Source organism: Chelonoidis abingdonii, chromosome 11 (genome assembly GCF_003597395.2).
Source record: "Chelonoidis abingdonii isolate Lonesome George chromosome 11, CheloAbing_2.0, whole genome shotgun sequence".
Classification (NCBI taxonomy): domain Eukaryota; kingdom Metazoa; phylum Chordata; order Testudines; family Testudinidae; genus Chelonoidis; species Chelonoidis abingdonii.
The window spans coordinates 4,658,548-4,678,364 of NC_133779.1; the positions used below are offsets into that span (position 1 = coordinate 4,658,548).

Sequence of the window (19,817 nt, forward strand, 5' to 3'; positions counted from 1 at the left end):
CGATTTATCGTGTCTAGTCTTGGCGTGATAAATTGACCCCGAGCACTCTCCCGTCAACTCCTGTACTCCGCCGCCGTGAGAGGCGCAGGCAGAGTTGACAGGGGAACGGAAGGAGTCGACTCACTGCAGTGGAGACACTGCAGTGAATAGGTCTAAGTACGTTGACTTCAGCTACGTTATTCAGGTAGCTGAGTACATGTGGGCGGAAATGACCCTGTGAATAGCTAGAAGTAAGGCCACCTATCAGTGCAGATAAAGGGAGGGAAATGTGATGCAACCAATTAGAAATCTCACCCGGTTGTGACTGCATCTGTTCCCCTCCCCCAAACATTATTACTTTCATTTCTTCCAATGGTTGGTTTTCACTGGTCTGAACAATCATTTGCCGTGTTGTTCATTTGAAACTTCACGACGATGTGATCTGGAGGCTTGATCCATCCTGCAAGGCAGGAAACAACATCAAGGGCTTGGATCCTTGACTCTGGAGAACACACTTTATACTTCCTTGCCCCATGGGCTGCCTCTGTGCCAGATGTAACTTGTACTGGCATTCTGAGTTACGCTGGCTGGCCGCAGCTCCAAAGTGCTGATGTGCTAGCAAAACATCAGATAGAGAAATCCTGGCCATGCCTTCTACACCAATGGGGTGTGGTGTGGTGTAGGAACCTCTGTACCAGTTCTGCCCTATTGGATGCGTCTATGCTGGTAGGATCTCCCAGGGGGCTGGTTATGTTGGCTTTAGGATCAGAATCTTCAGGCACTGCAATGCAAGTATTTTCCCAACATAACATTAGGAATAGCAGCTTTTACAAAGTGCTGTAAAACCCCCAGCCGAAAGATGCAAAGCCTGCGCAGATAATTAGGTGGGAGGCTTTTTATAGTCTCCTGACATCCCTCCAACAAAATCCTCTTACTTTGTGGGAATAATAGAGGACAATATTAGTCTCTCTCTGAATTAGAAAGTCTTGCAGTTGGTATCCTAGCACCTCATGTATGGCGTGTAAATACTAAGAGGACCTTATGGAATTATTCCAGCTTTACACTAGTTTGATAGAGCATAATTTGGCCCCGTCTCTTGGCCTCCAGGAAGTGACGCTTGTGAAAGCCAGGTGATAAAGACACATTGGCTATTTTTCAAACCAGAGGCGGCAACTCATTGATTTAAAGCCTCTGGGCAACGCATAGTGACTCCGCTCCAGGCATAAGCAATTGATGTAAATGACCGTCAGAGCATTTGGCATTACGGGCTTCCGGAAGGTGAGGAGTTGAGCAGATGGAATGCGTTAATGGCACTTTTCATAACTAATGCAAAACATACCTGGACCATTTTCCCGTGCTGTGGTGCACTTAATCTGCTTTGCACTGCTGTAGCTTCTCTCCTGAGGGTTTCACTGTCTTGCTGATATCTCCATCTGACCTGCTGCTTTTGCCTGGCCTTTCCAATGACGATTAGCTCTCTTCCCTTTCTGAGGCATCTGCCTTTTTTCCTTGTTAGTTGTCCACCTGTTTAAATTATGCTGTAAACTTTTTGAGGCAGGAACTTGTCTGTCAAAGCACCGTGCTGGCATGTTGTGTGTGTTGTGAATAAATCATATAGGACTGTCAGTCTGGCACATTTCACTAATAGCTGTTGTGAAAACTTTTTTCTCCAGATTATAAACTCTGCCCTATTTCCCTATGGTACCTGCTATTCAGCTCATTTGACTAGCACCTTTTGAAATACCCAAGAGGAACGATGCCCAAGAGATTAGATGAGCCCTCTAACTACCCTGGGATTTGCAAATGCTGCCAGTCCTCATTATTTTGAAGCAATTTCTACATTAATCTTTCACAACCAGCCTACCCTCTGATAGCTGCTTTCCATGATGGATGCAGCAGCTGGCATAATAAAGTTTGTAGAAGTTTACACTAACTTTTCAAGTAAAATCTCCTCTTCTCCCATTGAGTTTGAGTGCAACTCTTGCCTGCACTGATGTACGTGAGCAAGATGAAGCAATGTCGGATGGTGGTTATTCATGAAGCATGGTCTAGTGATTAGAGCAGTGATTCTCAAACTTTTGTACTGGTGACCCCTTTCACACAGCAAGCCTCTGAGTGTGACCCCCCCCCCCCTTATACATTAAAAACACTTGTTTATATATTTAACACCATTATAAATGCTGGACGCAAAGTGGGGTTTGGGGTGGAAGCTGACTGCTCGTGACCCCCCACATAATAACCTCACGATCACCTGAAGGGTCCTGACCCCCAGTTTGAGAACCCCTGGATTAGAGCAAGGGATTAAGTCAAGAATCCTCGGTTATGTTTTCAGCTCTGGGAAGGAGTGTCTCTAGTGCTAAGTGTAAGGGATTGGCTTGTTTTGGTATTCCTGGGTTTTATCTCCTGCTCTGACACTGTCTGGGTCTGTAGCCAAGTCAGTTTCCTCATCTGAAAGGGAGAATACTTACCCAGATCTACAGAAGAAAACTGCTGTCGAATATGAAAGCGTCTAAGCAGATGACTGAATGTGAAACATAACTGACTAATAATTATTTTATTTCTTTAAATGCCATGTCTGCATGAAATCTAATGACAAAGGAGAGTGTAAGCAGTACGAGATGGAGCAAGAACAGAACAGAAAATACACAGAGCAGTGGAAGGTTCTCTTGCTATCTTCCCTAGACCCAAAAATGTGAGGGGGCTTTTATAACTTACATCAGAAGTGCTGTGACGTCCAGGGCTGTATCTCTGAAGGCCTTGTTTTTATGCACTGTCCAGCTGCATTCCCTGTGAGAGGGATTAAAGTAGGGACCATCCATCTGCCCAATTCCTGTCAGTCTGAAACCTTTTCAGGTATTCTGAAGCACAGCTTTGGAAAGTCTGACAAAGTGAGTTTTGTTGTTGTGAAAATCACTTCCATTCTCCTTTAAATCTGCTACCAAATACCCATCCAATCTAGTCATCACTGAAAATACAGTGAGTGCTTCTTCACAGATAGTGGGCTGTTGACTGACAGATTCTGGGCTCTGCTATAGAGGCAGGGGTGAATGTGTGTCTGAATTCCCTGATACTAAACTGAAACCCGCTCCCCAATTTAAGGCATGTTTGCAAGCAAATGGCCTGATTTTCAGAGGTCATGCACCCACAACTCCCATTGGAACTGGCAACAGCTGTGGGTGCCAGCACCTTTGACAATCAAATCCTTGGTGGTTCACAATGGGTTTCCATCCCCCCTAAGCCCTGTGTCTTGCTGGGATGCTGTTCATACTGCTCACCTGACACGTTTTGCTGCTGTTCCCTGGCATTTCATTCGTTTCATGCTTTCTTCTCATTAAACCAAAAAGGGAGAAACAAATTGATTCCTTATTTATTTTTTAAATTTTATTTTCATTGAAATCCTGGACTGCAGAAAACAGCCACAATGACAACACCCAGTCAATGATGGAAGCTACCTTCATCGGACAAATGGGGATGGAAAAATTAAAAAAACAGAGATCCTTCAGCAAAATTACAGAAAAAGAACATGGTATACAAGCGCTACTGTTTGGGGGTGGGGTTGGATTTTGTTTAACAATTATACAAATCTCTCTTTTTTTAATAAGTGCTAAAATTCATGACATTGGTTTACCTTTTTAAGTGCAGCCAATGGAGTTGCCTCTTTGCATCCTTTTGTTCTCCTAGCTTGTGGGAAGGAAGGGGTTCAGAGGTGGCTCTGGCCCCACCCTGAGGGCTTGTTTTTGTTGGATCATTCAGTTGAAGTGCTGCGTTTGCATGAGGAGGGAGTGGACTGCTAGGAAGAAGCTCTGTAGTACAATGGCAGCCTGTCAGACTAGTCACTGGTTCAAATCCAGCCCAGTGTGATCATGAACACTGCTCGCTGGAATGTGGTGATCTGGGAAATTAGTTGATCTTAATTTAGTTCCTAGTTGGCCCCACTGCAGTTCCCCCTCTTGGCAATCTCAGTGCAAAAGCCATGGATTGCAGAGACCACAGAAATGGAACTTGTCCTCATCCCTAGTGGGTGGGCTTACCAGGGCAGGGGTGAGGCACCGTGGCAGGGGACGATGTGAGAAATAGGGAGCCGACGCTGCCTCTGCTGTACCGCCTCTGCTCATGATTAGACTTCAGCTGGCAGGGCGGTCACTTCCAGATTCACAAAGGCATTTTGACACCTAAATTTCTTGATTCAGGCACCATCCCAATCCACAACCCCCCCCCCACTGCTTGGCATAACTCTGTAGTTGCCTAAACTCAGTGCCTAAATGTTCCCCAGGTACCCAAGTTTCTGCCTCTGGGCATATGCACAATGCCTCATTCAAGGCATCTGGATGTCTATCTCATGCGCAGGCCCCAGCATGATCTACACACCTGAGGAAGACAGACATTTGTTTGCAAATCTTGAGCTGGTGAGCATGCTCCGAGCACACCTCCTGCTTGGGTCTTATTCAAATCTGGCTAGAGAAGGTGGTGATACTGCCCACTTTATAGCTTTTAACTCAGTGGTCAGAGCACTCACCTGGGCTGTGGGAGACCAGATGATGAGAGAGGATTTGAAGAGGGGTCTCCCACCTTTTAGGTGTGCCCTAACCAATGAGATATTCTGATGTCGGGCTCTCAGATTCTTCTCTTGAAGTTGTTCCCCTTTGGATAAATAAATAGAGGAATCAGAGGGACTGGACTGTTGGTGGAAGCTCTAACCACAGATTGACCATCGTTCTTACACACACTGGTCAAATGACCATTTAAGCGCTTATCGTGTGTCTTAAGCAACTTTTGAGAGACAAGTGAGTGCAAATGCTCTTGCTCTAGCTTAAAAGCAAATGCAATTTGCGGTTGTGGGGGCTGGATTTTGGCTGAGCACAGCTAGTGTTTGATTCAGGACCAAGTGCTGAAGCCACTGGACGCTCACCCCCTCTTAGGAAAAAGGCCTTGCAGTGAAGATGATCGTAATGAGAAGAACAGGAACTCTCCAGCCAAGCTGCCAGAGCAACCTGGAAACCCTTTTCTTTGTATCCAGTTTCCATTCATCCTTCCTTGAATAGGAGAAAAGCACCCAGTGGCGCTGGGGGAGAAGCCTCTTTTACCAATCCCCCCTCCTCCTAGGGAGGAATAAAAGGAAGTTTGCCGCTGGCACAGAGCAGGGTTAGCAGAAGGCCTGGTCAAAGAACATAAGAATGGCCGTACTGGGTCAGACCAAAGGTTCATCTAGCCCAGTATCCTGTCTTCCGACAGTGGCCAATGCCAGGTGCCCCAGAGGGAATGAACAGAAGAGGCAATCACCAAGTGATCCATCCCCTGTCGCCCACTCCCCAAGAGCAAAGCACTCTATTTTGTTAATAATCTGCAGGGAAAAGCACTTAAGCCTAGTTAGCCCTTACAGAGCGCTGGGCCAAACTGCTCTGTGGGTCAGAAAACAGGCATAAGTGGCCAATTAGTCTGACCCGGAGCTATGTGCGGCTGGGACACGACTGAAACTTACAAGTCGAAGAGGCCAACAGGATTGGGAAGCGTAAGAGACGCAGCCACGTGGAGGTGGTAAGATAAAGAGGTGATGAGGGAGGGGCGCATTGTCTTACACATTAAAGCAGCTATGGAGAGGGTGTAAGTCACCTCATTTTGCCTTCCCCGTCGAACAGAATAAGCAACTCACTTTGCTCCTTGCGCCCTCCCCACTGCATTTACCCCACAGATTTCCAAGGAAGCTGCATCCGTTCGCTCCAATTTATGTTGCTGTCTCGGGGTCTTGGCTTCCCCAAACCCTGTTCTGCTCTCAGTTACCATGGAATCACTCCAGATTTTACCTGTGTCAGAAGAAGAACAGAATCTGGCCCCCAGCTTCAACAATTGGGCTGATCTTCAGCTCCATAATAAGTGTCTGGCAGTAAGGATTGATTAACGTTTCTACAGCATTTTGAAGCTGGAAAAGTACTAGGGGCCAGATCCTCTACTGCTGTAAATCAGCCTAGATCCATTTTTTGGCCGAAATCGGGCCACATCACGAGTGCAAAGTGTCCTTTCTTCCCATGCACCATTATGCATTACTAGGAGAAAAGGCAAAGAGGGGAAGGAAGCTCCTCCTGCTTTTAAAGATATAAATCAGGGAAGTGAGGGTGAGCTGTTGCTTGCTGTGATTCTGGCTTTTCCACAAAGGGGAGCTGATTTTTAAAAAGTGCAGATTCTGTTCGCTGGTGTAAATCTGGAGTAACTTATGGACCCACTTTGGATTTACACCAACGTAACAGGAGCATCAGTCCCAGAAGGATAAAGCTATGAAGCAGGGAGCAGAATACTGATTTGTGCTGTGATTTAGTCGGGGGGGGGAGGGGAATGAGACAAGAGGATTGATTCCAGAATAAAGATTTTTTTCCCCTGCTTGAAACATCCAGCAGCTCATGCGGTCATGAGCCCCCGAGATGAGTTTCAAAGGAGCACGGACTTCAGCGCAGAGCTCAGTGCAGAGTCAGTTCAGGGTGGCATGACTAACAAGACGCCTTCAGGGCAGCCCCTTGGCTTAGTCCTCTTTGCGCTCTGCGGCTGACAGGCTGTGGATGCTGCCGCTTGCCACAGAGAAGGGCAGCGTAGAGAACAAGGATTCGGCGGCCGTAAAAACGCCCCCCGTGGCGCCCGAAATCTGCGCCAAACCGGTGGTGTTGGCTGTGTTCCCAAACGGCGCCACCATGTTAAGCCGCTGGATGTGGTGGTACATGAGTTCCATGGAGGTCTTGGACTCCGCGCTGCCGATGTCCATGAGGTTGATTGCGTGGGAGGCAGGCAGCACGCTGCCTGGCACCGCCAGGGTCACGTCGGCCGGGGCATATCGGATAGTGCTGGTGGTGTAGAGGCTCTGGGAGCCTGTGGTGCTGGCGATGCCGTGGTGCCCGCCAAGCTGGTGCACCAGCGGGAGGACCACGTTCCCCGCGTGGAACCGCTGGAGCGCCTCCATCTCGCCAGGATAAACCATGGGGGCAAAGGGTGTCGACGTGGCCCTTTCCTCGCACGGTGAGCCTGAGAGCGGGGGGGAGAGCGTTTCAGCTGAGGGGGCTGGCATCATAGCCCGGGGAGAGGTGCTGAAGGGGGCCTTGGCCAGGCCCCCGCTGCTGTCCATCTCTGGAGGGGTGAGGACAGAGTCCGGGATGGAGACGTACAGGTGGGAAGTGGCTTGCCTCAGAATGGGCTTCTCCAGGTTAAGTGCTTTGCTCACAGTGTAGGGGGGTCTCTCGTGGAGGGCATCTCGGGCAGAGGGGTAGGTCCACAGGGCGGCCTTGTCATACTTGGAAGCCTGGCTCTGCTCCGTCTTAATGCTAAGCGCTGCGCTGGCTTTTGGTGGGTAGCTCCTCTGGGTCTGGATGACGGAGGCGAACTCTGATGTGCAGGGCCGGCTCGGCCCCGCATTCCGCCCTGCTGCCATATTGTACCCATTCACCCTCCTCTCCAGCGCTACCGGCTGGGGCGGGAGATCAGGCTCCTCCTCGCTGCCGCTGTCCGACTCCTCAGTGCTGACGAGCGAGGCCTCCTGGGGTGGACTGTCCGGCTGGAACTCCAGCTTGATCCGTTTGCTCCGGGGCCCCCTGCGCCTACTCTCGGCGTCGCTCGCCCCAGCTCCTTCCGACACGTCCTCATCCTTGTAGCTCGCTTCCGGGCTGCTGGCATCATTCTCCGCCATGGAGCAACGGGCCCCGTCATCTGGGCTGCTCTGGGAATAACCTTTGGCCAAGGCCCCAGCTGCTTTGGGCAGAAACTGGTTCCCCTGTTTGTGTTCCGGCCCATGGTCGCTCTCTGGAAGGGAAGAAGAGAAAGTGAGTCAGGAGCAGCCTACTCAGCGAGGGATCTGGACGGAGGTTGTTAAACTCCACCTCACTGCTTTCTGCCAGCAGGCAGTGGCTTTATTTTATCTAACAAAACATTTTTCCAGAGCGACACCTAATGGGAGTTATAGCCCACTTTATAGCTGCTTCCTACCAGCAGGGCAGCTAATGATCACAACCTCAGGGCAAACCGGCAATGCAAAATCAGCGCGGCATGTTTCCTTTTAGACTGTGTCCCTCCTGCCAGGATGGATCTGATTCCCAGCCTCCTGGCCAGAGAGGAGAGGAAAAGATTAGCTCCCTTAATAAGATTGTACTTTTCTTCCATCCGAGTATTACAACACTGGTTCCTAGCGTCGCAGTGCTCACCACCTCTGCTATATAGACGGAAAAACCAAGATGCTGAGGAGGGGGCCGAGGTCACACTGTACCAGAACCAGGAATAGAAGCGACCCAATGCACACGGCTGTGCGCTAATCACTAGCCCAACCTGCCTGTCTCCAGGGTTATCTGTAGCTTCAGTGCAATAGGATTCCTTCATCCTCTGGGCTGGTTAAGGGCCCAAACTTGGATCCTATCTCTAGGGCAATGCATTGGAGATGGGGAAATGCTGCTCGGGTCCCATCTATTCCATTCCTCACGAAGGGCCAGTGCTGGTTTCTTCCCTACACGTAGAGCTGGTCAGAAAATGGGTATTTTCCATTTTTTTTTTTTTAAATTAAAAACAACTAGATTTGGAAGGATTAGTTTTTTGTCAGTAAATGCTGATTTCTCAAGGGGGGCGCCTCAGAGTGGAGGGGGGGAACTGCCACGTGGCGGGCGTCTCGTTGTGCGGTTCCGGCTGCGGGGGGGCTCCAGAGGTGGGGGCATGGTGGGGGAGGGCGCAAGGTGGAAGTTTCACCTGGGGCGAGAAACATCCTTGCACTGGCCCTGCATGACCCTATGATATAATTTATCATATGCCAAGAGAGGTTAATTAAGATGAGGCTGTGTCCAGAGTGAAATTTACGATGCTTTGCCCTGCTGTGGCATCCTTCCCCTGAGGATCTTACAGCACCTTACAAACATTCAGTCAGAAAGCCCCATGATACTTGCCCCCACAATGGGTAGGAGAGATGACGTATTTCACCCCTCCCTGAAATGCAGCTGCCTCTGGGGTGGGATGCAGCAGCCTGTTAGAAGCCATAGAACAGGGAAGGAAGGAAACATGAACTCTGCATGTATTTGAAATTGCAGAAGGATTAGGGGAAGCTAACAGTTATTGCCCAAACTGGAATTTGGCCAGGATGCAGGGAGTTAACGTGTGTGAAGCAGTGGAGCTCTGTGTCAGTCCGAGCTTGGCTAATTTATGCCAGCTGAGGAAATGCCCTTAGGTTGCTGATGAAAATGATCCTTAATGATCATGAAGTCAGGGCTTCATTTTTACCCCTTATTTGCAAGCCCAAATCTCCCATAACACAGCACCCCCCCGAACCACAGCGGGATGCTCTCTGGGGCTATGACTTAGAAGGGAGAGAACTCCTTTCTGGATAGCCCCCCACCCCCTGCAGCACGGAACCTCCTAGAGCCGCAATGGGGCTAGGAATGGCTTAGAAGAAAGAGTACCCCCCCCCCCCCCCGCTCACTGACAGAGATGGGGCTGGGGGCTGGGACTCCCAGTCTGGGGCATTCATAGATTGTAAGGCCTGAAGGGGCCATTGTGATCATCTAGTCTGACCTCACTGTGTGACACAGGCCAGAGAACTCCCCTGAGTTAATTCCTTCATAGTAGATATATTGGCAAAGCCAAAGCTAAAATACCCATCGCAGTGCAGCAGTGAGCTAGAGGCCTGCGGCTACCAATCAGGGCATTGGTAACCTATGGTCCCTGGAATGAGGCAGGTGCCACCAGAACATCCTGTCACTGGCTCGGTAGCAATCTGGCCAGGGCTTTTACCTTTGAAGTCGGGTTCCAAGTCAGACATGTCGGAGGCATCGGTCTGTCGGGCTGGAATCCCAGGCAGCTGGAAGATGTCCAGGGCCGTGTTCTTACACTCGGGTTTGCTAAAAGGGTTTGGCAAAAGTAAAACAGAGAAACAACAGATCAGCTTGTTCCCTCCACTGATGGGATTTCTGTAGCACAAGCTTAGGTCCTGTGGGAGGCAGTGTGGGCTAGTAATTAGAGCAGGGAACTAAGAGTCAAGACTCCCGGGCTTGAATTCAGGGTCTGGAAGGCGAGTCATTAGAGCACGGTGGGATGACTGGGACTAAGGACACCTGGATTCTACCCCCAGCTCTGGGAGCGGGGTGGGGTCTAGTAGTTAGAGTGGGGAGGGGCTGGGAGTCAGGACTCCTGGGTCCTATTTCACTTTGGAAGTGAATTCAGCTAAATTGAATTAAATCAATTTTAATTCTGGATAAGAGCATCCACAGAGGAATTTAGTTCAGTTAAACGAATCCATTTTAAAAGTGAATTCAGACTAAACTTTCCTGCAACTATGTCTCCACTAGAAACCACACAGCGGTATACCTGTAGTAAATCCACCTTGCCAATCTAGTGCTGTCTGCATTGGGGTTTAGGTTGACTTAACTGTGTCTCTCAGGGGTGTGATTTCTTTGCATCCCTGAGCAATGTAGCTGAGTCAATCTAATCATCGCTGAGTGTCTCTGTACAGACAAGCCCTTAGGCACCTAGGAGATTTAGGTTCCCATGGGTTTAGGCACCATCTTTGAAAATGTCATTGGCATCTAAAGGGTGGACTTAGGTGTCTAAGTAACTTGCCCAAGGTCACAGACAGTTTGTGATGGAGCTGAGACTTTAAACCAGGTCTCTTGTGGCCCAGTGTAGTACTCCTATCCCCCAAGCCTCCCTAGAAAGGGCCTCCCAAAGGAGACAGAGCAGTGTGTGCTGCTCCTTGGTAGCGTGCTAAGCCTGCCGGGAGGCCATGAAATTAAACCAACTGCGCCCCTAACAAAAGAACTGAAGAAGGAAAACTTGATTTCAAGCTGACACAGCCAGCCACCTGCAGGCTGGTCTCTGCAAAACAACTCCACTAGGGCTATGGCCTTATTGTCCAAGAACAAACAGGGACAGATTGGAAATCGCAAGCGCTCTCTTTTAGAAAACAGCCAGCTTTGGGGTTTCATTGTTTACGGTCAGGCAGAGTTGGATCTGATTCAAAAGAGCCGATCCCTGCAAACGGCTCTGCCAGAGCTCAGAGCGGGGAGGAACGGGAAAAGCACAGGGCCAAGTTCTCCCCTGGTGTAACAGCCATAGTGTCACTGCTGCACAGTGAGAGGCAGGATGGGTGCTGGTTGGTGTAACTCCCTTGAGGTAGATTGTGCTACACCAGGAGTGAAACTGGCACACCCTCTTCCACGTCTGTATCAACTTGAATCCAAGGATCCCAAAGCACTTTATTAACAATAATTAAGCCAGCAGCCTTACAAAGTAGCCATGATGACCCTTTCCCCCCATCCTCTTGCAGAAGGTGAAACAGGACACACGCTATTCTAAGCATTCGGCTTTCCTCTCGCTCTCAGCTGAGAGGAGAACCCAGGAGTCCTGGTCCCCTTCTCTAGTCACTTCCTGCTATATATGGGAAGAGAACTAATCACTGGGTTGCACTGTCCTCCCAGGGTTAGCCAAAGAACCCAGGAGTCCTGAGTCCCCCAAGCCCTCTCTGTAAATCACAATCTCATCCCAAATAACACTAGAGCGAGTAGCCACTAGCCGGTCTCCCCCACCCTGCCAATCTTGCCCAGTCAGGGCGCATGACTGGGGAGGCTGGGAGAGGCTAGCTACAGGAGCGCGCCCCTGAGAACGACCTGCCGACAGTGGGCTCAGTCTGGGGTGGGACGGGGAGGGTCCCCCTTGCCTTGCCTCATCATTCATCATGTGCTACTTCCCAGCGAAAAGAAAGTAAATAAGTTTCCATTCCAGGAAGGCTGAGAGAAAGTTAATTAGTCTCTGTAATTACAGCACTAATTAACTAAAATACTAATCACCCTGACAAATCATACACTGGTATCTGTAATTACTTACAGGATTAGCATAATAATAGCTCCTTTTGCTTTAGCGGGGGAAAAAAACCAGCCATTAATAACCATCTGTTGTAGTCATTCATATATTAATTTATTTTAGACATAAAAAAAAAACCCCTCTCCTCGCCAGAGAAAGTGTGTAATTCTGGAGTCGCTTTAATGGTGCAGGTGGGGGAGACACTTCAGACAAGTGGTGAATTTTTGCAGTGCCACACCCACCCTGCGATGTTTGCTCAGAGCTGTTCTCTGAAGCTACGGAGGCCAGTGGCCAACATTCATAGATTCCAAAGCCACAAGGGACCATTGTGATCATCTAGTCCAGGGGTTCTCAAATGGGGGGGTCACGCGGTTATTACATGGGGGGGTTGCGAGCTGTCAGCCTCCACCCCAAACCCTGCTTTGCCTCCAGAATTTATAATGGTGTTAAATATATTAAAAAAGTGTTTTTAATTTATGGGGCGGGAGTCACACTCAGAGGCTTGCTATGTGAAAGGGGTTACCAGTACGAAAGTTTGAGAACCACTAATCTAGTTTGACCCCACTCTCCCCCCGTATAACCCAGGCCAGAGAACGCCTCCGCCCCCGTACCATTCCTAGGGCAGAGCTTTTAGAAAAACATCCCATCTTGATTTAAAAATGGTCCGTGATGAAGAATCCACCCCGACCCCGGGTGAGTTGTTCCGATGGTTAATTGCTTTCACCATTAAAAACATATGCCTTCTGTTTCGCCTGAATTTGTCTAGCTTCAACATCAGGTGACACGTCCTGGTGCCTCTTGGGGCTGAAGGGAGAGCCTCCTTGTGCAACTGATGCAAAACAGCATACCAAGCTAACCTGAGGGGTGGCTGCCAGTGAAGGGATATTTACGGCCAGATGCATTGCTTGGGCCTGGTGAAAAGGCCCAGGTGGCATAGCAGCCAGGACACTAGATTATAGGTGTATCCACACTCCAGTTGGGAGTGCTGATCAAAAATAGCAGTGTGGTTGCTGCAGTTTGGGCTAGCAGTTGAGCAGGCTTGTACGTGGGTGGCTGGCCCACATTACTGCCCACGCTGCTATGGCTCCGCTGCTGTTTGTACTGCGCTAGCTCGTGTCTGACCACCCATGTGGGGAATCGTAGAATCACAGAATATCAGGGTTGGAAGAGACCTCAGGAGGTATCTACTCCAACCCCCTGCTCAAAGCAGGACCAACCCCAACTAAATCATCCCAGCCAGGGCTTTGTCAAGCGGGCCTTAAAAACCTCTAGGAAGAGAGTGCCAACACCAGCCCTCGGGACCAGGGTTCCAGATGCTTGCTTTCACCACCCTCTCGCACGAGTGAAATAGTGCCTAAGAATCAACCTACTCGCCCACGTGCTAACTTGAGACTATTGCTCCTTGTTCTGTCATCTGCCCCGGAGGTCACTTGAGAACAGCCGAGCTTCCATCCCTCTCTGGAACCCCTCTCAGAGTAGTTGAATGCCGCTATGCAGAGGGAACATAGAGAACATAGAAGACGACTCAGTACCTGGACAGGATCAAAAGATGCCATCTAGCCCCAGTATCTGTCTACTGAAGTGGCACTAAGTGCCGACAGGTGCCCCTAGAGGGACGTGACAGCACTAACAGTGCATGATCAAGTGATTCTGTTCTGCCATCGTCAACGTCTCCATTCTAACTTGTATGAATCAGAAGGGTAGGGTACATCCTTGCCTTACCATCACTCTGGCTGAATACCATTAATGGATCTTAACGTCCATTTGGGTGGGAGACTGCTCGGCGACTTTATCCAGTTTCCCTTTTAAACATTGTTATAGTCTCCTAGCACCTTACACAAACGCATAGTGAGGGTTTCACGAAGGGTAGTTGACTGTGGTGCGCTGTTGTGCGAGATATTTCTTGTTTATTTGTTTATAACCTGCTACCTATTATTTCATTTGTGACCCAACTAGTTCTTCCCAGTATTAGGGGAATAAGTATAACTGTGCGGTATCTCGAACTTTCTCCATATCACTGCACATGAATTTCATACCGGTCTTATCATATCCTTAGCTCTACTCTTTCCAAGCTGAAGAGGCTAAGCACTCTTAATCTTCCTCGTATGGGACCCTCTCCAAACCCCTAATCACATTCTAGTTGCCCTTTCTTCAATGAACCTTTTTCTAGTGCTAGAATACTCTTTTATATCACCATTTGTTCCCTCTACTCATCACTCTCCTCTTCTGCAGACTAAACAATCCCAGTTCCCTCAGCCTCTCCTCATAAGTCATGTGCTCCAGCCCCTTAATCATTTTTGTTGCCCTCCGCTGGACTCTTTCCAATTTTCCACATCCTTCTAGTAGTGTGGGGCCCAAAACTGGACACACTGCTCCAGATGAGGCCTCACCAGTGTCGAATAGAGGGGAATGATCACGTCCCTCGATCTGCTGGCAATGCCCCACTTACACAGCCCAAAATGCCGGTAGCCTTCTTGGCAACAAGGGCCCACTGCTGACTCTCATCCAGCTGCTCTGTAGACGTCCTGTGTCAGGAGACCTAGGTTCTAGGTTTAGCACAGTGGGGTGAGCCTGGACAAGTCACTTGGTATCCTGGATCCTCCCACAGAAATCAGTGCATGTTAAGCCCTCTAAATGCCTTTGAGGATCTGAGACTTGCCTCTGTTTTGCCCCCTCCCACTAGCTTTTACTGGGGTTGTGAAGCTCTCAGCACAGGTTACGGATTCTGAGTGGGGAATGGGGTCTAGGGTCTAGAGCAGAGGGGGCTGGGCGCCAGGACTCCTGGATTCCAGTGCCAGTGCAGGGAGGGGAGTGGTAGCTAATGGTTAGAGCAGGGGGGCTGGGCGCCAGGACTCCTGGATTCTAGTACCAGTGCCAGGAGGGGAGTGGTAGCTAGTGGTTAGAGCAGGGGGGGCTGGGCGCCAGGACTCCTGGATTCTGGTGCCAGTGCAGGGAGGGGAGTGGTAGCTAATGGTTAGAGCAGGGGGGCTGGGCGCCGGGACTCCTGGATTCTAGTACCAGTGCCAGGAGGGGAGTGGTATCTAGTGGTTAGAGCAGGGAGGCTGGGCGTCAAGACTCCTGGATTCTGTTCCCAACTCAGGGAGAGGAGTGGTGTCTAGTGGTTAGAACAGAAGGGAGCTGGGAGTCAGCACTCCAGGGTTTTAGGCCCTTCGCTGTTGTGGCACTGCACATGTCATTTCCTCTCCCTGTGCCTCCATTTCCCCATGTGACCTCAACCGGGGATTCTAAGTGCTACTGTAGATGACTGTATTTAGGCACCTGACTCCTTTGATTTCAATGTGAGTTAGGCCCTGAAACACCTCTGAGGGCCTCTGTTCCTATACCTGGGGAAACTGGTGCCTTGAATACATGAGAGTGGGCCCAGCAGAGAGGCACAGCTCTGCGTGTCTATCAGAGCAGGACTGTGGGCGATGCAGATTTCCCCCTGCAGCCCCAGCAGGGAGGTGGACGATACAGATAGAAATGGCAGCTACCTGCTGGTCTCAGATCACATTTTCCAGGGTGTCTGCCACACTCTGCAGCTATGGAGAAATATTTCTCAACAAATTACAGCCCTGCTGAAATGCGATGGGGGCAAAGGAGGTTTTCAATCAGGTTTGCTGCTTCTCTCAGCATTTAATAGCCTGTGCAGCTGGATCTTTGTCTACCAGGAACTGCTGCGATGAAGAGTATTAATCACGAAAACACTTACAAAAGAATCAGCCAGCCTGGCTGGATGTGATGGGCAACGCACTAGACTAGGAGGCAGGACTCCTGGGTTCTGTTCCCAGCTCGAGGTGGGAGCGTAGTCTAGAGATGTGAGGGGAGGGTGGTTAGAGTAGTGACGAGGGGGGTAGCTGAGGGACAGAACTCCTGGGGTCTATTCCCAACTCTGCCACAGTCTGACCGTGGGCAAGTCTCCTTACGACTATGTGCCTCAGTTTACAATGAAGCTAGTAAATACTGCCCCCCACTTTCCATGGGGATTGGGAGGATAGGTCATTTACTGCTTATAGGGACCATCTCCTCCTATGTGTTTACCCAGCAATGTTCCCTCTAATTTTTTCCATCCATGTGCGGAATAAATGTTATGTGCACTGAGGTATGTGTGGATGTGCCCCATCACTAGAAACAGAAAAAACTAGACATAATATATAGTTTTAGAAAGTTCAATAGGGATAATTAGTCCAGCCAGGACAGGTGAGGCATTTTAGAACTCACTGCTCAAAGAATTAAACTGAGGTGTAAGAGAAATAAAAATTATGAAATGCGCAGACCAGTCAAAACTCTGATATAACACACTTTGAAAGACTAAAATTACAGACAATATCCGTGCACTGCAGGAAGTACCAAGAAGAAACAGTAATAATACAGGTTATGTGTTGGGAAGTGAGTGTGAAACAGAGACTGTTTGACACAGTATGTGTGTGACACAGTGTGTATGTGCGTGACAGTGTGTGTGACAGCTTGTGACACAGAGACAATATGCATGTGTGTGTGTGACAGTGTGCAACAGAGACAGCCTGTGACACAGCGAGAGTGACAGTGAGTGTGATGCAGGCCCAATGTGTGTGACACAGTGTGTATGTGCGTGACAGTGTGTGTGACAGCTTGTGACACAGAGACAATATGCATGTGTGTGTGTGACAGTGTGCAACAGAGACAGCCTGTGACACAGCGAGAGTGACAGTGAGTGTGATGCAGGCCCAATGTGTGTGACACAGTGTGTATGTGCGTGACAGTGTGTGTGACAGCTTGTGACACAGAGACAATATGCATGTGTGTGTGTGACAGTGTGCAACAGAGACAGCCTGTGACACAGCGAGAGTGACAGTGAGTGTGATGCAGGCCCAATGTGTGTGACACAGTGTGTGTGTCACAGAGATTGTGTGTGTGTGAGAGAGAGACACATACACACACAGAGAGACAGCGTGTATGCTGGCTGCTGGGAGAGTTTCTGAGATGCCCTGTGCTGTCTCTTGAAGACACTCACTGAAAGCTCTCCTGCTCTGTCCTGAGCCCTGTTGTCTCCCCTTCTCTGCTTTGTGGAGATGGGGTACATGGGCAGGGGAGAGAGAGAGAATGTGTGTGTGTGTGTGTGAGAGAGACAGACAGACAGACAGACAGAAAGACTCTGTGTGAGCTGGCTGTTGGGGAAATCTTAGAAACAGTGCACTGTCTCTTTAAGAAAGGAACTCAGCCACCCACCCTTCCCTGCAGCAGTTCTAAGTCCTGAGTCCAGCTGTGTCCCTTCTGCCCTGCTCCGCAGAGATGGGGTACAGGGGCTGGGGGTGAAGGGACCCCCTGACCTCAGCACCTTTCCTTCCCACCTCCCCGCACAGCCAGCAGGATGGCCCTGGGAGCAGCTGCAGGAGGGAGCAGCAGGTGGAGAGAGGGGCACCTATACACATGCTGCTGCCTGTGCTGCTCTCTAATCAGCTGGGCAGCACTTAAATCTCTCCTGCGCTGCATGGCTTGGGAACACAGCCCAGCACTGATCCTGACTGGCTGCTACCGCAATCCAAACATTAGTTCACCATACAGTGCTTTGAGATCCTCAGATCGCCTGCGCACACAGCATTGCCCTCTCCTGGATGAACTCAGAACAGCTCACCTGTGTGTCCTAGACCCTACAAAGCCAGCAGTTAATGGGGATTGCCCCGAAGCTCAGTGGGTGGTAGCTGCCTGAGCTTTTGGAGCAGGAGGGTTTGTGAATCTATCCCTATTGGCACAGTGTGTGGAACAGCGACGCCCCTCTTTGGTAGCTTGCTGATTTGTTCCATGTGATCTCACCTGAGGATGTAATTGACCCAGACCATATTCTTCTCGCTGGGGTTCTTGATGTTGACCGAGATGGTGGCACAGGACTGAATCCACACAAAGCCCCCATTCTTCTGCAGCCAGCGGTAATATCGGGTCACGACCTGGCCTTTTTTCAACACTAATTGAAAAAGAAGTTTGTTAGCTGAAGGCTGCCAAGCCCCACCCCTTCCCTTCTATCATGAGCACAGAGAGCCAAGAAAGGAGCTTTTACCCCCCCACTCAAGATCCCAGTCCCACTTATCACAGCCACGGCTCCTTAATGGTTTATCCAGCTTGTCATCATCTCGGATGTCTCTGTGGCCCCTTTCATCGCTCTCCAGTGCTGATGTCCCCAATTCAAGCTGGATGTTGATCAACTGGAGATGGGTCAGAGAAGAGTCACGAGAATGATACAAAGGATTGGAAAACCTGCCTTAAAGTGAGATTCTCCAGGAGCTCAATCTGTGAAGGTTAAAGGGTGACTTGATCCCAACCTATCAGTAACCAGACGGGGAACAAGTATTTGATCATGGCTCTTCAGTCTAGCAGAGGAATGACTAACACAATCCAATGGCTGGAAGTGGAAGCTGGACGAATTCAGACTCGAAATAAAGTGTCAGTAATTAACCATTGGTGCAATTGAGCAAGGGCCATGGTGGATTCCCCATCGCTGGCAAGTGTTCAGTGAAGACTGGATGTATTTTTATAAGAGATCTGCGCTCGTTCAAACCTGAATTAATTCAGGGCATTCCTATGGCCCGTGTTAGACAGGAAGTCAGAGTAGACCACCAAATATGTTAAGGCCTGTTATAAAGAGGATGACGATCACGTGCTCTCCGTGTCCACTGGAAGTAGGACAAGACGTAATGGGCTTAATCTGCAGCGAGGGAGATTGAGGTGAGATATTAGGACAAACTTTCTAACTCGGGGCAGTGAAGCTCTGGCACAGGCATCCAAGGGAGGTTGTGGACTCCCCTTGGTTGGAGATTTTTAAGAACAGACTGTCAGGGCTGGTCTAAGTTTACTTGGTCCTGCTTCAGTGCAGGGGGCGGGATGTGACAACGTGTCAAGGTCCCTTCCAGTCTGACATTGCTATGATCACACTGGTCCCTTCTGGCTTTTGAAGCTCTCTGACTCCATAGCACACGCTAGGGCCCGGCCCAAAAGTTTGATAGGTTAAGGGCTAGTTTTTATTAATAATGGACTGTACCTTTCATCCAAAGCCGCTTTTGTGCTGCATATAAAGACCCTAGTCCAGCTGCTCCCTCTCTAGGGTGGGATGCAGCAGTTGTTCAAACATCTGCCTTGCAGTTTAGGCCAGGAAGTGTAGAAAGAATCCTGCGTCCAGTTGAAATTGGAGTGGGGAGGGGAGTGGTTTAGGGAGCAGGGATTTAATCGCCAGGATTGGGATCTCGCCTGGACAAGCAGGGGTTAAATGCTTGGATTCTGACAGGGATGTTCAGTGGATTTTTAATGATCACAAGGGGTCAGGATCCGATTTGCAAGATAGCAAGGCCAGCCCTGACTGCAAAGAGAGAGCGGCCCCTGCTGATCACCCGCTCCCTGCCCCCTAGCACCATGTTGGGGTCAGCACTGACTCAAAGGAGAGAGCGCCCCCTGCTGTGTCACTCATGGCAGCCCCTGCAGCACAGCGCCCCCTAGCACCGCACTGGGGCAACGAGGTCAGTGCTGACTCAGAGCTCCTTAAAGTTATCAACCACTTCCTACAGCACCACACTGGGGCATTGAGATCAGCATCAACTGGGAGCCGCGTGCTGCCTAACTGGCCATGAGCACTATTCCCTGTAGCGTCCTGAGTAATCCCGAGAGGGCACCCATCCAAGAACTGAGCAAACCCAACACTCCTTAGCTTGGTAGAATTGCTATGAGCCTGCCTGCCCAGGGGCATAACCATTGCCTTTTAGTGCATCGATACACATAACACAGACCAAATCCATCCCTGGAGACAAGGGTGTTGTGATATTCCCCTAGGTCTCTTGAACTCCCTTGCTGATCCACAGCCCATTCCTGGGCGCCTGCTTGGACTTCTCCAAAGGCAGATCAGTGTTGGGTAAGGAACTATCAACCCCTAGTTTAACATGGAACACATTACATGGATTAAAAACTGGCTAACTGATAGATCTCAAAATGTCATTGTAAACAGGAAACACTTCTCCAACAAGTGTCTTTCTAGTGAGGTCCCACAGGGATCAGTTCTTGGCCCTACACTA

The 19,817-nt window shown here is 49.8% G+C and overlaps 1 protein-coding gene across 2 annotated transcripts in view; it reads right to left on the reverse strand.

Annotated features, from left to right (window-relative positions):
* Nucleotides 1-3,345: 3,345 nt before the first annotated feature.
* Nucleotides 3,346-19,817, reverse strand: part of NPAS1 (neuronal PAS domain protein 1) — a 98,491-nt gene continuing 82,019 nt past the window's right edge. For both annotated transcript variants that reach the window (XM_032776205.2, XM_032776204.2), the window contains exons 10-12: nucleotides 17,578-17,725; nucleotides 9,721-9,827; nucleotides 3,346-7,755 (exon numbers count right to left, since the gene is read on the reverse strand). In XM_032776205.2, the coding sequence (XP_032632096.1) occupies nucleotides 6,491-7,755; nucleotides 9,721-9,827; nucleotides 17,578-17,725 (1,520 nt within the window). In that variant the 3' untranslated portion in view covers nucleotides 3,346-6,490. The remainder of the gene's footprint in view (nucleotides 7,756-9,720; nucleotides 9,828-17,577; nucleotides 17,726-19,817) is intronic.